The sequence below is a fragment of the Apteryx mantelli genome, chromosome 2 (assembly GCF_036417845.1).
Source record: "Apteryx mantelli isolate bAptMan1 chromosome 2, bAptMan1.hap1, whole genome shotgun sequence".
NCBI classification, from domain to species: domain Eukaryota; kingdom Metazoa; phylum Chordata; class Aves; order Apterygiformes; family Apterygidae; genus Apteryx; species Apteryx mantelli.
Window position 1 is genome coordinate 67,951,330 of NC_089979.1, and position 18,662 is coordinate 67,969,991.

General features: G+C 37.8%; 1 protein-coding gene across 1 annotated transcript in view; it reads left to right on the top strand.

Annotated features, from left to right (window-relative positions):
* CDYL (chromodomain Y like) overlaps positions 1-18,662 on the top strand; it is a 106,771-nt gene that overhangs the window by 38,039 nt on the left and 50,070 nt on the right. The window contains exon 2 of the mRNA XM_067290809.1: positions 12,121-12,787. Coding sequence (XP_067146910.1) covers positions 12,121-12,787 — 667 coding nt within the window. The remainder of the gene's footprint in view (positions 1-12,120; positions 12,788-18,662) is intronic.

Below are 18,662 nucleotides of genomic sequence, written 5' to 3' on the forward strand. Positions count from 1 at the left end.
AGCATGAGGGATTTTGAGTTGGGACAACACATTTTATCTGCTAACAGCAGGATGGATCAGTTTAATTTCTAGTGCCTGTTATTTTTAGCATTCATGTATGAACTAATGGTGAATAGGATCGGTAAACAGGCAGGACTAAGAGCATATTTTCAGAAGACAGAAGAAAATCTTAGAGGCATGAGTTTGCTTTGGTTCAGGACCTGTAATATTCAGTGTAATGTGTTATGTGAATTGATATTTAGGAGTATGTGTCAGGCCTAAAGCACTAGATACATTTCAGGACAGAGATAGTTATTAGAAATATATTTTCACATAGACTATGCCAGCAGGGGTTAAACATATGTTAACTGCGGCAATATAAGGCAGGTCAATTTTATTTTTGATTGACTCCTTTATTCACTTATTCTTACAAATGTATACATTGTAAGAACATTCTAGAACTGCCTAGTGATTACAAATAAACATTAAGAACTTGTAGACTGGAAGAATCTCTGCCAAGCACAGTTACTAGCTATCCTGCAGCTATAGTTGCGTCCCCCAGCCCAATACAAAAGACAATGGAAATAGGAGAGGGGAGTCCTGAAAGCTGCAGTTGCATTAGATACAAAACAAGAATTTAGGTTTAGACTAAAAGCTAGGGAGATATGAAGAGAGTGGAGATTTAAACCAGAGAAACAGCTATTTCCAGGTGAGAGTTCATGGGAAGAGAGATCATCTACTAATAAATCCCCCAGAGAAACTGAATGCAGGAAGGAGAGCGAAGAGGCAGCTGTGCGTCATGTGGTTGATTGATAAGGGGGTAATTCCACATCACCAGCTTTTCAGCATAGGATTAGATCAAGTATTGAGAGAAGTCATATATCAGGCAGAGTGACTGAGGACCCACAGTTTGTGTAGCATGTTCATCTAGGATATGTTGGAATTGAGGTCAGGAATACAGAAAAAGCCATAAAGAATGTCACTCTTAAATGTGATCTAGAATTGTTTTGTGTGTTCTTCTGTATTTGAAAACAAAAATGAAGTCATGGTCTTGTATCCAGAAGCTTGAATTATGTCATGCTGGAATAAACTTTAACTCTGTGTTTATCCTGAACTTATGTGATCAGGGTGGGAGAAGTCTGTGAGAAGCCCGTAACTGTGAGTTACTCTGTCTTCTCAAAAACCATGATTCCAGAGAAAGCTGTCTTGAATCCCCTTTGAGGACAAGCACCTCAGAACTTCTAAGAGAGAAAAGCCAAAGGACAGAGTGCTACCTGCCAAGCTGCTAAGAGCTGATATGAGGTCTGGTGTCCCTTATTACAGAGGCTTGGTCAAGAGATCTCTGATAGCAGACTTGTATCACTGTCCCTTCTGCAAGCAGTAGGCTGCTGAAAGGCATCATTTGGTTCTCGCAGATTAAAATATTATTGTAGAATTAAGTGGAGTTTGATAATTTAACCACAGCATACCAAGTTCCCTTTTCAGCTGACCTATACTTCTTTCCTTCTTTCTCCTCTTCCTTGCCATCATTCCCACTTCTGAAGTTACTTAGACGTAAAAGTATATGGACGCTTTCTCTAGGTTATTTGGAATACAGTAGGTTAGTGGTTGTGCTATGAGCTGTTCTCCCCTTAATGCATTCCTTAGAGAAGATATTTTGAATCTGTATCAGTCATTTGCCTTTATAGGGAGTCTTTGTAATTGAGCACTGTTTAACGTTCAGTGTCTTCTGCTTTGAAAGCAAATGTCTGCAGTCTCAATGCTTAATGTTGATGAATTCTTCATCTGCTGCTCTATTATTCTAGCTGCACAATAAAGTGACTATTTCTGTTGGCGTTATCTTTTAAGTGAATACTAGTCAAGCTGTTGAAACTCTTACTGTGCGGTAGCTTTAATGTGTTACTACTTTTTCCCAAATTATCACACCCTGAAACTTGGGCATATTTGGCTGAAAGTTTTCTGTGTTTTATGTTGCCATAGTCACAAATAATAAATACTTTTCAGTTTTCCATATTTTGTTTTTCTTTGGGATAGTATTGATTGCAACAAGTCTGAGGCTTGTACTTTTCGTGGCTACAGTCAAGAGATAGCAGCAGCAGGATTTGACAATTACAGATGGGATATTTGCCTTTGAAATAAAAGGTCCAGAATTTGCTTTCTGGTTTATAGCTATTACTAAAGAATTTGAGATGGGAAGAATTTCCTTTGGTATTCTATGTGTGAGTGATGCTGAGATCTTTTGGTAACTCGTGATGAGAAAATTTTGATAACTTAGTGAGAATAACATAGTAATGCTTATGCAATTGCTTTGACTGCCCAGAATGCACATCTTAAATGAAATGCTAGTAGTTTTAGTAGTTTCCTTTGATCAAGGCCTTTCTCATTTAAGGAGATAAGCCTGTTCAATGCTACTTGTTCTTATTTCAAAAGGAAGAAACAGCGTGTGTTTGGTAACGATACATTGTTGCAGGAGTTTGTTTATATCTAGTAGTTAGTTGTACATACATTTTAATAACTTTTCAAGTAGTTTCATTCTGCTTTTGTGCATGATATTTGTAAGATGTTACCTATTTGTAAATAGAAGAGTCACAAAAAGTGAGTTGATGAGTAAGATTTTCTAACCATTTGTATAATAGCTAACTTTCTCTAATTAAGGTAAGGCAATTGATTAAAAAATCTGCAATAGGATTTAACTTGTACCACTACAACTTGCTGTGATTATTTCTATGTGAATTGTAACTGGAAAGATCTGTGGTGCTGGCATTCTAGCATCAATCATCAGTGATGACTTGTGAGGAAGTAAATCTCAGGCAAACTGTTTCTCCAGTAAATTAATTCTCTAAAGCAGTTACTGTGTCACTGGCTGCTTCTCCTCCTCCCCTGCAAGGTTTCTCTTGTGGCCTCCATGAAAAAGGCTTCCAAAGATCTTTTTTCTGATTATGCTTAGTATTTTTATATAAAACATAAAGAAATTACATGCACGGTGATGCTCAGATTTTTGAATGTGTGAGGCATAAAACTTCATGAAATGCCTTTTCAGGAAATTACTGTATAGTCTAGGTATGGCACATGGCACAGCTATGGTTCTCTGGAACCATTTGTGTTGATGAGAATGCAGTAATTAAATTATTTTGTCTATTGTCTTTGTTAAGACTATGGAAGGATATCAGTCACAATGTTGATGATGAATTACAAGCTTGACTGAAACACTTGTATTTTTATAGGCAACTTGATTAGAAACTTATGCAGTGGATGAATTAAAACTTTAATTATGACCTGTAGGCCAGAACATTAATTGAATGTTGCAGATAGCCACAAAGTTAGCTCTTGTATAACTTGTATTCAGGAATTCTAAAAGAATGGACAATCTTTGATCAAAATAAAACTTGGAGGGAAAAAAAAAAGAAAGAAAAAAAGAGAGAAAATGTAGAAGTATGGAAGAGTGCCACAGGTGTGCTGGTAAGAGGAAAGTAAACTTGTGTTCTTGTGGCATAAAGGGCTAATGTGATCTGGGGTGAATAAAAATGCAAACATTAATTAGCAAAAAAGTAGAGAGTTTGCCTGTGTATGTGGTATTGGTGAAACCAATACTAGAATGCCTCAATGTAACTACGGTGTGAACTTTCAAAATAGGTAATGGAAATGTGAAGAGTTTGCAAAGAAACTATTGGAAAGGTCAAGCAAATGCATTCTAATAGGAGAGTTAAATCTCAGTCATCTTCATTTATGAAAGCAGACTGAGAGGTGACCTGCCTACAGTGACTTCACAGCATAGCATGAGGACAAGATGCCAGGTGATTAGGCACTTTTCAGTGGTGGAGAGAAAAGCCTTACAAGCAGCAATGACCAGAAGCTGAATCCAAACAAATTTAACTAAGAAGCAGGACACAGATTTTTAACAATAATGGAAACAACTGTTGAAACCAACTATCAGATGAATATAAATTTTGATTCTTTTAATATTAAGATTTTATCCTTCTGGAAGAGATCTTGCTCAAATGCAAGTTATTAAAAATGGTGTAAAGTTAATAACAAAATGATCAGGTTCCTTCTGGCCTTAAAGTGGTGTCAACCAAAGAAAATCTGCGGTATTTTAGCGAGATGTCATATATAGCCTCATGAACTCAATTTATGGATTTCTCTTTGCTGGTATTGTTTTCTTATTCACAAGTACTGATTTTGGCAAACTTCCATTGCCACACAACTTAGTGGAAAAGCAAGAGCATCATTAGTAGTAGCATAAGTAAATATGATTAACCATTTTTTGTCAAGTGACATATACATCAAGAGGTTTGCTTTATGAAATCTTGAGGGATTTGTATATTGAACAAAAAGTCATAGCAACCAAATGGCAAATACATCATAAGCTAAATTTCTTCCATGAATATCTCATTGAGCATTGCAAATAATGGGTACTTCTTCTATAATGATGGCACATTTGCACATAAGTTTTTGTATTAAAAGGGACAGATATATGAAAGTTTTTGGCATTTATATAACTTGTCCAGTTATACTTCAGCCACAGTAACTTTTTGTTTCTTAGTCTTGGTGGCTATCTAGTTCTGTTAGCAATTTCTTCGGTCAGCTGTGTATCAGATTTTTACATAGCTTAACCCCCCCCCCCACCTTCTCTGAAAGTTTTTTAACTGCAACTAGTTGATATAGTGCTGCTTGTGACTTGTCCTAGGCTGTGTAAAGACAAATATGACTGGCACTAAAGAACTACTAAAATTATGAGTGAAGAATAAGATTGGAAGTTGAACAATTTATGAAGAGAAAAGATGTTTTTGTTTTGAAAGTTTATTTCATAGTCTTTGTTAGCAGTTACTTAAGGAATAAATCGAAAACTGCTGTGAAGATGTATTTTAGAGACTATGCATACATATACATACACTTCAATAAAGATGGATATGTTTTAAAAACTCACAACAAATACTCCATAGAGTCAATGACTACATTTCAACAAGACCAGATATTTGGGATCTTGAAATTAAGGGAGCTTAGTTAGTTTTGCTGCTTTTGAAGGCTGGATCCTCCAAATGAGGTAAAATTCTGTGAGACTTGAAAACTAAGGGTTTGAGGTTTTTTGTTGTTGTTTTTGTTTTTTATGTGTATGATAAAATTTGGGGCTTCTTGCTACAGAAATCCAATATTCTGATTTGATAACTGAGGCAGATGGAGCTGTAGGCACAGGTGAAGATGAGAGACACTGGCTAGAGCAAGCGTTAAGTGAGCATGTATTGCTGCATCTAGAGTAATAAACTTCTTCCAATAGTTGGGAGTTGAGGGGGAAAATGGTGTTTTCAGGAGAAATAGTGCCACTTAGAAATATAGAATATAGAACACTAGTGACTTCACTCAATCCCTGTTGTCTCATGATTGAAGCAACTAATGATTCAGAGATCTAAACCAAACATTACTGGTCAGGCCTGTTTCAGGATTGCCTTCATATTTCTTAACCTTGACCCTAGAAGTGTCAAAATCCTCTATTCTGTTATCTTTATTTAGTGTTATTACAATATCTACCGGTAAAATAACTCAAACTGTTCTGTTGTTAATCCCTTGTCCCAGGTGTATTTTTGAAACCATTCCTCCTTTTGCTTCTGGAATCAATTCATATCTTGAAACAATCAGTTGATCTGCTTGTTTTCCACAAGAAATATTCTCTAAATCCTAAAACTGATTCAGTTTTTGCCAGATGCTTCTAACTGTCCTGTACAGAAACATTGAAGTTTATTATCTTTATGAAATTTCCCAATACTGAAGGTTCCAATTTGTCATGTTGATATGTCAGGTTGAGATCAAGTATATAAGTATCTTGGTTTTTGTCATTTAGTTATTTTGACATGGTGGTTTAACTTTTGGGAAGAGGATTGAGATATACAGTTCTTTATTGTGCTGCTGATATGGAGGACCCCAGGAAGTATAACTGGAGTTTAGCCTGTGTCTGACTCCTGTCTGACCTGCACAGATCTGTCCCAATGTTATTGCACAGACTGCTTCCTCAGGAGGCTGGGAGGATGAGGCCGTAAGGCTCCCAGCACTGGATCAAAAAGGCTAGCGGCTGGCAGTTGTAAAGTGTTGATCTTGTGTAAACTCATCCTGCTGGTCCTAGTTGCCAGAAGACACTCTAGTGGGTTAACGTTGTATTGGCGTGCCTTAGGCCAGATCAGGTTTTATCTCTCTTCCCAGAGCTGTCATAAAAGTATCACAAAAGCTTTATCGTGTGCTGCAGCTAACTTGACAGAAAGGCAGTAGTCTGGCCACATCTAATAGGTATTTTATACAGCTCTGAGTTCCAGGACAACATGTGTATAATACAGATGGAGCCATGGCCTGAGCTTCCCATGCTGCAGATGTCTGCTCTGGTTGTGCCATAAGGATGCAGCAGCTCAGTCTACAACAGTTCATCGACTGTTAATCCAATCACTCTGTTCTGCTAATCAAATCAGTCAGCTCCAGGGGTGTGTGGCAGCAGGGTTGCATGTGCCCCCAGACTGATGCAAAGGGAGTAAGCTGGATCTTAGTGCAAGCTGCAGGGAAGATGGACTCTAGGATTTATATTGTATTCTGGTATTTTTTTTTCTTTAATGGTGTTGATTTGAACTTAAACCATGCAGTACTGTGGTTTTGGTATTCTGAACATATGTTTGTTAAGCAGCATTTAAACATATCTGCTGGTGCTACCTGTAGTGAGCAGTGCTCCCACCTGGTGTTAAGTGATATGCTATTGGAAGTATTGTTCTTTCTGATTAAATGTGTGCATTAAAAGTTTTTAATGTACATTTTGCAGACCTCGGGATATATTTTGCAGACATAGTCAAAAAGTAATTTGTTGATTAACTGTTTTCCCCAAACAATTTTCACCTTCTACTTTAAGCAAAATTTGGCGCTAAACTGTTTTGAAGTGGTGTCTGCTGCTATGTATCAGTTGCATTTTTTTATGTAGAATGCATTTATCTTATTTACAATAAGAAGCAGTTTCTGAAATGTTTATCATTGACTTCTGCAAGATTTTAATAGAGGAAATAAGCAATCAGCAGTGTTTATGAATGACTGATTATTAGGGTCCCATTTGTACATGGAATTGCTTCTAATTTAATTCAGGGCAACTGTTCACATGTAGCACAAGTAAGTGTACAAGACTTGCACTTGTTCTAGCTCGAGTCACTGAATTAGGGAAAGTCTACATTAGTAATTTGGCTCAGTAGTAGCAAATCAGTAGAGTGAAGCAGCTGGTCCTGCGGCCCTTACATCTACACATTTTGCTATGCAGCAATATTATTTTGGACTAGATTTAGTGGAGCCTCTTGGGTTTGAATATCCATGCCACATGTGTGCTGAAGTTGTTCAGAGCTGTCATTTCTATGGACCCCTGTGTCCCCCTTAGGGTTGAAGCATGTTCTGTGCATCTGAAGCACCGTTTCCAGTTAAGTTTTCTTCAGAAAGAATTCAGATCACGTGTACAAAAAATCAGTCTGTGAACAAAACCATCGCACAGTAAGCAGGAAGGGAGGGGCAGGGGGAAGGATTTGCTTCTAAATTGCACTATTGCTCTGAACCAAAACACTAATGTAAACATGGCCTTAAGCTAACAGAACAGGGCCTTCTGGTATATTTTACAGACAACAGATAGACTATGAAGTCAAATAGATTCTATTCTGTTAACTTTAAATTAATTTAGTCTGACATAAGTGTGAGGACAGAGAAGAACACTGGGAATGGAAAATGGTTTTATGATAAGCCAGGCAGTACCTCTTCAATGTTTACTTACCCACTTATATGCTTATTTTGCTCATTCTGTTTGGGGATTTTATTTTTTTCCATCTGGGGACAATTATACCTCTTATCTTTTTCAAGTCTTAAATTGAAGTATGATAGCTGTATGTACAGTATGCCTTAGAGTTCACAAACGTACCCAAAAATACAATCTGTTTTAGACTCTGAGAACATCCTTTTGAATTTCATCCTTGCTTTAATTGACTTGAACTAAAGATCTTTCATCTTAGGTTAAGATCGCATGTTCTCTTTCTGACCATAGCAGAACGAAGAGGTTGCTTTACTCATCCTGCTCATGTGTGTGTGTTGTCCTCTGCTGAAAGTTACAGTTCTCTTAGATGTGTCGGAAATACTGCTTATGTGGCTGCCTTCCAAACCAATTATTTTGGGATGCCTACTTTAGCTCAGGTATTCTTAATATCTAAGCCAGGTCACTTTGGCAGAACTACACTAGGGAATAATTACAGAAGAAGTTATGCTGGTGGATGGGGAGGAGCTGCTGTCTCTGAGCACAGGACAGGGAGGAGCAGTTGCAGATGGGCCAGAAGTGGTACCCTTTTCCCCTGGCACAGATTTAGCACAGATTTAGCCAAACAGCCCATTTGATTGCAACTTTATCGTGTTATTGTCCATTTTTCTTAGAAGTGTAAGTGCTGTGTATTTTGTTAATAAAAGTAATTGAAATCAAAGCATCTGCTTCTTCAGAGAGAGAGAAAGCAAACGCTAGCCAATTCTCACTACATTCTTGGAAGGAAGGGAAACTTACCATTTTACAGAAAACCTCAAGTATTATTGTTATATTTGGGATTATAAATTGGGCACTGCGCTATTGGATTATACCTCTGACTAGTGTGTTGCTTTTCTGTCTGATTTTCTGTTGGCTGGTTGAGGTTTTTGAACATCATTGATCAGTACCCCACATGGGGAAAGTGATCATTTAACAAGTTTAAATTAACTAGGATATATACCTTTTGCCATCCAAATTTTTTGCCTGATAACTTCCTCTGCGCTTGTTCTATCTGTCCTTTTTATATCATTTTCTTTTTTGGTTCTTCCACTACACTTGAAAAATGAACATTAGTAGCAAATCCTGGCAGTACAGAACCTTTTAAAATTAAAAATAAGTATTACCCTGTGGCAGAAGGCAGTGGACACTGCAGAAATGGTAGTTGGCAAGAACTAGTTGTCACCAGTATTTCTGGCATGATCACCACTAAGGATGCGGTCTTGCCCTTACCCTGGTGCTTAGGGGCACTCTGCCAGTTCTTAACTCCCTGAACTAACTCATCATAGGATCAGAAAAGCACCAGCTCAGTTCCATGGTGACAGTAGGGAGAGAAGAAATATTGCCTGTTTTGGTGTCAGCTAGCTACACCATCAGCTTAGCTGTATCCTCAGGCTGCACCATCACTGACATGTCAGGAAGCGGGAACACTGACCTCTGTTTTTCTCCTCTGTAATGTTCTTTATCCTTTTAATATTTGGATGCAAGTCATTAAGCATCTTCTAATAGAAGGCTTTGAGGTGTCTTGGATTATATTTCATGTCACATCACCACTGTGTATCAAAGTGTATAAAATTACTTGGGCGTCAAATGTGTATAAATGACTTGGGGAAGCTTTCTTTTTCAGTAGCAAAAGAGGAATAAGCACAAGTTTGTAGTCCCTTTCCATAAAATGGAGTTTAAATCTTCCACTAGTCCAGGATGACTAACTCAGTGTACATTATGGAAGCATGAGAGTTTTCTCTTCCCAAATCTGGAAGAGAAACACTTCTGTGGCTGTTATGATCAACAAAAGTATCACAGTGGAATATTCCTGAGCAGTTTTTCAAGTAAACCTAGGGAAGTTAGACTAAGCAAGTTGAGGCAATCGAAGATGTCCATCACTAAAATTCTAAAACTGTGTGATAAATCATGTATCACAGCTTAATTACTATCATTTTTGTATTGTAAATTAGAGAAATAAGATGTCTTCAAGAAGAACTAAACAGTATTAGAACAAAATCTTTTTTTAATCACAAAGAGCAATGTCCAAAGTAGATTTTGTTGCACACTTGGACAATACAGCTAAATATAACAGTTTCCCGCATGCATTTCTGTTTGTGCTATAAATCATCTGGTTAGGAATAGATTTTTACATCCCCTGTCCTAGAGTTCATCTGTTATCTCTGCAAGGTGTCTGGGGTTTTTTTGGATGAGAAGAATGACTTCCTGCTTCAAAAGGACATGTCCTTAATGGGTGGCCTTCCACTATTAAAAGACATCAGTAGAACTTTGTGTCCAATGATAGATGCGGTTTGTTAAGATTTCCTGATAGAAAATACAAATATCTGCTAGTAGCCAAGCTCTTTCTCTGAGATTCATATTTAAGAACTCTGTTTTAGAAGAGCAAGAGGGGGGAAGAGAAAAGCAAGATCATTGCAATAAATGTCTTTTTTTTTTTTCCTGATTCATGAGTTTTCTTTTTTCTTCTTTTTTTTTAATTTAACATTTCTGACTTAATACTCTAAGATCTTTTTAGTCAGTGTCTGTTAAAAAATTTTTGATGGCTTATTCCTCCATGGTGACTATTTTATTTAGGGTAGCATTTTTAAGATGTTCTCAAATATAGTTTCATGAAAAAATAAAAGTTCCTTTTAATCTTTTTCTAGCTGTATGTTTTTCAGAAGTCAGTAACATTATTAAAAAGTGCAATGGCCAGAATAAAAATAGTTTTACTATATTTTAACATTTTGTATATTTAATATTTGGACAATTTATTTTGCATTACTCTGTCTAAAGTGTGTTGAGTTAGCAGTGACATACGCTTGAGGAACAAGGTAAAGGTGGAGCTAGTCTGAGAGTTTTTTGTTCTGTGTTTTAACACCTCGGCAAACAGAACTCTGCAGCATCCTAATGATAGGATAGCATGGTAAACACCTGCAAGCTATCACGTGAAGTTCTAGGATGTATAGTTACATTGCTGCTGAGGTTAAAATAATAATGAAATCTAATTTAAATTTTGAATTCACTGTTGAAAACCAAGCAGTACATTACGATAACATGCCCCATAAATTCAAAATTAAGACTCACTCTTAACAGATTCTGTTGTCAGCCATAATACAATTCAATAATAACATATGTATTTGTATGTTGCTTGCATTGTTCCAACTTGCTCTGCAGGCGTTCCACTTAGCTCAACAGCACTCCAGTAAAAGTTAATAATCTTCGGAGATTAGCCTGGGTACATGCGATCATTGTTTACATGGATGTCTTCGCTCATACAGCGGAAAGCCTGGGATTAGAAGTTACTTAATAAGCAGTAGCTCTCCACCACCATCACTTTTTTTTTTTTTTTTTTTTTTTTAATAACCAAAAGGAAGACAGAAATGGGAAGGTAAGCTGTATTAGTCCTTTAACTGAAATGAAATGGGCTGGAGAGTTTACTGAAAGGAGCAGTTTAGGTAGGAAAAGTGAAATGATAAAAAGTGGTGGTCCTAAGACTGCACTTGCATCTCTCTCTCTGCAGAGGCATTCCCTTCCTGTGGGGCTAGCACGAGTGGTATGAGATCTGGCACGAGGCATGCGCCTCTGTCTGTGCAGCTGCTGCTGTCCGCCCTGTCTGATTTACCCCAGTGCCTGGATTCCTCTAGCCTGTGGGTCCCGCATGCAGTTGTAGCATGTTTATGCTTGATACTTGTGACATAAATATCATCTCTATTTGCAGATAGTGAGGCATAGTAATTTGTTCAAGTATATGTATCAAAGACTCTGGCCAAAACAAGTTCTCCATTTTCACAGGAAGAATGGCCTCTAAAAGACTTTGTGTATTTGCCCCGATTTCTGAACTGTATAGTATTGTCCCTGGTAACCAAAGAACAGCTCAGTATAAGCAAGAAGTTCTCACTTATGCCTTATGCTAATTAAATTATTCAAATAATATCAAACTCATAAGTTTGGTAAGGTAAACAAACTATGTTTATACAGCATATTTAAACACACTATCTATATTGGCAGAGTGAAATCCTATCCCTATTGAAGTTGGTGTCAAAGCTTTGCTGGGGCCAGTGCTTCACCATAATTGTCAACTGTGATATGTCACAATCATACTCTTGTACGTGCAAAATATTTACTGAAGAATAATTTTGTTATTTTAGAACATTTTGTATTAGACGGAAGTAATGACAAAGTTTTAAAAGATGCATTTCCAGTCACCAATGAAAGACTGTAAGCTATGGAGCTACTATATGGAAGTACAGAACTACAACAATAGTTTTGAATTTATCTACACTTGAAAATAATTTGTGCGCAAGTTGCTTACTTGACTTACATTTATTTTTATACATTACCCATATCTAACCCTTCATTTTCCTTTTCAACAGGTAGAAAGAATTGTTGACAAGAGGAAAAACAAGAAGGGGAAAACGGAGTATTTGGTGAGATGGAAAGGATATGACAGTGAAGATGATACTTGGGAGCCAGAACAGCACCTTGTTAATTGTGAGGAATATATACATGAATTTAACAGACGTCACAATGAAAAGCAAAAAGAAAGCACATTAACCAGGACAAACAGGACCTCTCCAAATAATGCCAGAAAACAAATTTCTAGATCTACCAATAGTTCTTTTTCAAAGACATCCACTAAATCTTTAGTTATGGGTAAAGACCATGAGTCAAAAAATAATCAACTTTTTACTGCCACCCAGAAGTTCCGGAAAAACAATTCACCATCTCTTTCTGGCAGGAAAAATATGGACCTTGCAAAATCAGGTATTAAAATCCTAGTGCCCAAAAGTCCAATTAAAAGCCGGACAACAGTTGATGGCTTCCAGAATGAAAGCCCCGATAAAATGGACCACATTGAACAGGATCAAGAGGATTCTGTAGCACCAGAAGTAGCAGCAGAAAAACCAGTGGGAGCTTTATTAGGACCTGGTGCGGAGCGTGCTAGGATGGGGAGCCGACCAAGGATACATCCGTTAGTGCCACAATTACCAGTGCCAGTAACAGCCACAATTGCATCAGCATTAACAATAAATGGAAAAGGTAAGCATACAAATCGGTCATTTTTATGTAGATTTTTCATTTGACTGATCTTTTTTGCTGTTCAGATGCAGACAAATTACCCACTTTGTTTCAGCCATGTTAAACCAAGTCTGGAGAATTTCACAACTTTATTTTGCATGACTATATGACTAAACCATTTAGAATTTTGACAGCTTTTGCTTTCCTCGCAGAGATTCATTGATATTTGTGTTTTCAGAATCACCATAAGATACAGATGTGTTTGACTTGACATTGTGTGGTACACACATTCAGTATACCATTTCCAAAGATTACATCATTGCTTTAAGTTTCTCTAAATAGGCCAAAGACTCAAATTTGTTATGTATGTTAGAAACAAAAATGATAGGAACACAGGAATGAAATGAGTAGGGATTCTTCATAACACTTTATGCATCTATTTTGTTACAAATATTGCCTGGAATAAACCTGCGAGAATGATACTGCTTAGAAAATAAAGTTATTAAGTTTTGTTTCAGTGAAAATTTGAGCCAGCTGTGGAGATGCATATGCTTTCTGTTTGAACTGAATTCTGTCTTCATTATATTTCATTATATTTTATCAATATTTTGTTGTTTATACTTTTTTTTCTTTTAATTGAGAGCTTATTTAGGTTTAATACCTGGCTTTTTAATATTTCAGTAGATTACAGTTTATTCAAGTTGTACTGTAAAATTTGTAACACCACAAAAACCTGAACTGCTTTTTGTGGGAGGAAACTGTTCTTTCTTCTTCCCCTAATCTGAAACCCTCATTTGAGACTTCATGTTCATCATTCTGATCCCCCAAAACCTTTGTTCTTTCACGGCAGACCCAGGTTGTTGTGTAGTCATAGATGTTCTTGTAAGCATGCTTCTGAGGTTACTCTTTCAAGTGTAATATTGCATCTGCAAACAAAATGCAGGAGGTAGTATCTGCAGGTATGCTTTTGATGATGGCTTGCTGGAAAAATTGCTTGAAAATCAAAGACTGGGCCTGCCAAAAAGCATGCTTAGAGACAACCTATATAAGCACAAAAATATGCTGAAGACTCTCTGAGAGTTTGCACGGGATGCCCTGCTATGGCTTACATTCAGATTTTCTGAGAAACGGGCTGTAGCAGGCAAGGTTGGAAAGCGGTGGACAAGGGAGGAACGCTCTCCTGGAGCTGCAGTGTCAGGTCATAGACCAACCCATTATGCTGCAGATGAACCAGGTAACCATGGCAATGCACGCACTGATGCCAGGAATATCTCTGCCTTTGCATGGGCTAAAGAAGGAATGTAAATCTCAGAGGATGTAAACAAAGCTGGAGGGGAAAATGCATGAGATGACAGACTAAGTTTTCTGAATAGCTGAGGTAGATGACTGTGCTTGCATGTGTGATGCTCTTGTGATAATTAATATAGGTTTTGGCGTATGGTGTTGTTCCCAATGAAGTGATTGATAGCACTGCCTTCAACATCCTGTTTTTTGCCTCATGGCAAAAAAAAAAAAAAAAAAATTAGGAAACAAAGGACCTTCTTGGGTAGATCACTAGCCACAAATGATTAAATCATTCCCACAGACCTTTCATTCTGGTAATACTGGTACAACTACGGCCCAGTTATGGTGCATAAAGAGGAAGTGAAAAGACCCGTACTGGCATGACAGTGACATATAAAGTATTATCTGAGGTGCATATGCCTGCGTGTCATGGAGATGTTACTACTCCCTCAACTGCCACCACCTCTTTCTGCTTTCCTTAGGCATTTGTCTGGACAACTAACACTGAAAGCTGTATACTGACCTTTGGGATCATGGCAATGTGAGATTTTTCTAGCTCTTTCATATATTTTCAGTGGACCTAAGGTATAGGTCCCTAAATAAGAAGAGCCAGGGAGATAGTCACAACATGTGGTTGCCCCAAAATATGCAAGATGTTTCCACCTTGTATCTGCTGCTGGAGGGACTTTTGTTCAAGTAAACTAACTGAGACTTTGCCTCTGTGTCCTGACACAATGCTGCCAGCCCCCAAACTGAGCTGTGCAGTTTGCTGGGAAATAAAGCCTAGATCTCCAAATTTATTACAGATTGCAGACAGTTATAATAATCTGCAACATTCTTGGGGTAGTTTCTTGGAAGTAATTCTCTGATTATAAAACTTGGAAACAAAGTTACAGAAGAAAAATACTTTGCAGACCTAGATTATACCAGACATCAGTCGCTTGCCTGGCTTCTTAGGATTTCTCTGACAGACAATTTTGCTATGGGAGCGTGGGGCCCAGCTCAGCAGTTCTGGATTGCCAGAGTGGACCTTTACCTAGAGAGAAGTCGAGAGGCGCCCCTCCTTCCTAGAGCTGGCCTGTCCTTGGTGCTTCCCGAGCTGACATGTTCTCTATCTCTTTGTTAAAGCTGCACTCTTCTCTTTGCTGTTTGTATTTTTAACTTCACACTGCTATTCAGTAAAATGTAGTAAATAAGTCCTTCCCTTGCAGTTCAGAATCCTGTTTTGTTCCTTACTCAGGACAATCTTTCCATTTTAAATTGACACCTCATCACATTTTCAACACTGTTAACACTTCAGGGATCATATATCATGAGAAGTATTTATTGTACAGAAATTTCATCAAATTCATACCCTCATCGTTAGCTCTTCGTACACACCAGATCTGACATATTAGTAATACAGATGATAGATGTGGCATTTGGAACACTCTTTCCAAACTTCCCACCTCCTCCGCATACACCTTCTGTTAATTCTGAGAGTTTCTACTCCACATGGAGGATGCTGTTGGGAAGACAAAAGCATGTTTTGAAAAACAACTTATTACTTGAGTTGGTTTAGGAAATTTTTATCAAAAAACCCTTTTTTTGGGGGGGGGGGACCCAATTAGTCAAAACAGAAATTGTTAATTGGAAAGGGTAATTTTGAAACTTCTAGAAAAATACACACTTCAAAATTTTTAGACAGCTTTTTAAATTATGGCTGATTTAGACATTGATTTTTCAAAAAGTATTAGAAGAATCATTTAAAACTTTACAATGAAAGCAGTTACTAATTTTTGGATTGCAATGAATGCTTTTGAACTATGTGGATTGTGTTGGTTGTGTAGTCCTATTTCAGGACAGTAATACTCTTCATAGCTTAGTCTGTTCTGTATGTGTGTGTTCTTTCTAGCCTAGATTTTTTTTATTTTTATTTTTTCCCTTCAGAGTACACAGGAAGGGAAAAAAAGCTTGTATGCATAGGAAAATCCCATCTTCATGACTGGAATTACTATTAAATATTAGTATTAATGTAGCACCTAGTCATGCTCTTCATGAGGCAAGCTTGCATGATGCAGCTCTTGCTCCAGAGTTCATACAGTCTCAGACAAGACAACCAGCAAAAGATGGTACAGATATGCAGGGTATCAGGGAATAAAATAACAGTAATGTTTGCTTTAGGAGTTGGTGGTTTCAGCACACTAATATCTAGCTGCTGTCAAAAGTATATTTTTAATAAGCAAGTGGCTGTACTGAAAATGTGTATTTTAAAACTTTAAAAAGTTTTAAAACTCCATTTTGAAAATGGGGTTGGAGTGAAACATTACACAAGTCTCAAAGCTGGTTATGTTGAAGAAATGGGAGTCAGTCACAGCACAACTTTGCTATGATTCCAATTTTTCAAAAGATGTTGTCATTGGCTGTTACCACAAGTGAATATAAGTGATCCTTAAATGGATTAATGAAACAAAAACAACCACAAGGAACTGAAATGTTGTGGAAATCATTAGAAAAGATTTAAACGGGACCTCCTCTTGTACCTAGAACAGCGCATGTTACTGAAAATTAGATGAGACAAGAAGTGGCCTCATCTCAGACAGAAGGTTTTGGTGCATTTTGGAGTTTTGGAAAGCTTCCTTCATCAAAGTTGAATTAAAAGTTAATATGAAATTTTAGTATAAGCCTTTTAAGTGTATTATACCCCGCATAAATATCCAGGGAAGTGCCATTTAATAGGAGTACACAAAAAGTGAAACAAGAAAGGGAGTCTGTGACTCGCACAAGCCTAGAGAGTTGTCTTGCTGTTTTAGGAAGGGCTAAAACCCTGGAGTGATTGTCAGCTGAAGGAAAACCTCAGAGCCTGTCAGGTGATCCAGGAAGAACCTTAACAACGCACCTAGAACTTGCCAAGCAGTGGAATTCACTTAGTTTAAGGTGAAGTTTTGTAGAAAGCGGGCAATGTCCAGTATGTGGATATAATTAAGAATAAATTCCATGAAAAGAGAGATTTTGGGTGGAAGGGCCTTCAAAGTATAAAGCAAGAAAAGCATATCTAGCTGTACATTTGTTGTCATAATTGGAACAAGGCAGACTGGTGGCTAGCACATGGGAAAAGAAGAAATGTAAGAAATGTAGTGAATTACATCACTTTGCTAGAGGAGACAAGCACCACCAGAGTGTACATTAGCATCAGCATCCTCCTCCTTGTGCGTGTTAGTTCAGATGAATATCATGCAGGAGCAGTAGGCTATCTGATAATAAAAGATGATTGGAATATATTAATTAATTTATTTATTTAAAGCTGGCTAACGGTGCTGTGTGCAGGCCGTTGTTCAGCTGGAAACAAGGATATTAGCACCAAAAGAAAAGTCAGGCAGGGGGACAAAACCAACTGAACTTAAGTTCTATTTGTTACCTCTTCTCTCCCTTACCCGGAGCAGTTTGTGAGATTAAAAACACGGATTTTGGAAAACAAAATTCCATGCAACACTAAAGGAAAATAGAAATTCAGCCAAATAATGGGTACTAATGGCTTTAGTCTCAGCAGGAACCAAGCAAGTGTAGAAGCACTTGTGGAGCTGATTGGAAAGGGGGAGGAAGGCAGTACGTTCTCAATGCAATGCTGAGCAGAGCAGAAAGGAGTTTGGCCGTCCCCTGTCCCTTAGGGCAAGGGGAACTGACTTCTGTGGCCTTAACGCCTGATCTTTCTCGTAGGTGGGCATGAAGCCGATCCTCGCAGTGAGTGGACTATGTAGCTGTTGGTAATGGCAGCAGCCATATGCTGTGGGCTCTCTTTGCTGAGTGACTGAGCTGACTGCATGCGCAATACGTTCTTGAGCTGCAAGTTTCCAGTAAGTCCCTGAGCTATTGCAGTACAGCAATTTGTCCAGTCTGCTGCCTGTTTTTAAAGGCATCTTGGGAAAGAGGATGGCAAAGAGCAGGCTGCTTGAATTGTTCTTCTGACAGCTGTCAAGTTTTCCCAGTTTCCCAGTTTGTTTTGCTCCCACCCTTTATGTGCCTAAATGGTTGGCGTTACAGTAGGGGAAGATAAAGTGACGCCACACAAAAAATAGCCTCTAGAAAAGTCTGCTGTCTCCAGCATAACTCATTCAGGTCACCCGCAATAGCACAGTGGTCAAGAAAGGTGTGCAGTGTGAACCAAATTAATTCTCCTGGTAGATCACACATTATGCATACAGCCCTCCCATAAAGCAAAAGTAAGAGGAAAGCTGCAGAAGCTCATTGCTTGGGAATTACAGTGGATAGTACAACTAAAAGAAAATTAGGATGATGTGTTACCTTTTTTTCAGATTTTTTAGAATTCTGGAAGGACAGAAGCTGCTTTGAGCCCTCCCTTTATTTGTTTTTCTTGGTAGTAAAATGTTATTCCAAAAAAAGCCTTCAAGACAGGAACTTCCATTTTCAGTATGTTTGTACGTTGCACTTGGATGGTGACTTGATCTCTACTGAGTGATCTGGAAAGCAACCAAGTATTTTTATTAGTCCAAACAAGAGCCTATGAAATGGATTACAAACCCTTTGTAAAGCCATACAAGCTTTTGAAATTATTTGTTAATGTTTTTGTCAAATACAGCTGAGTCTATTTTTGTATGTTTTCTATTGCAAATGT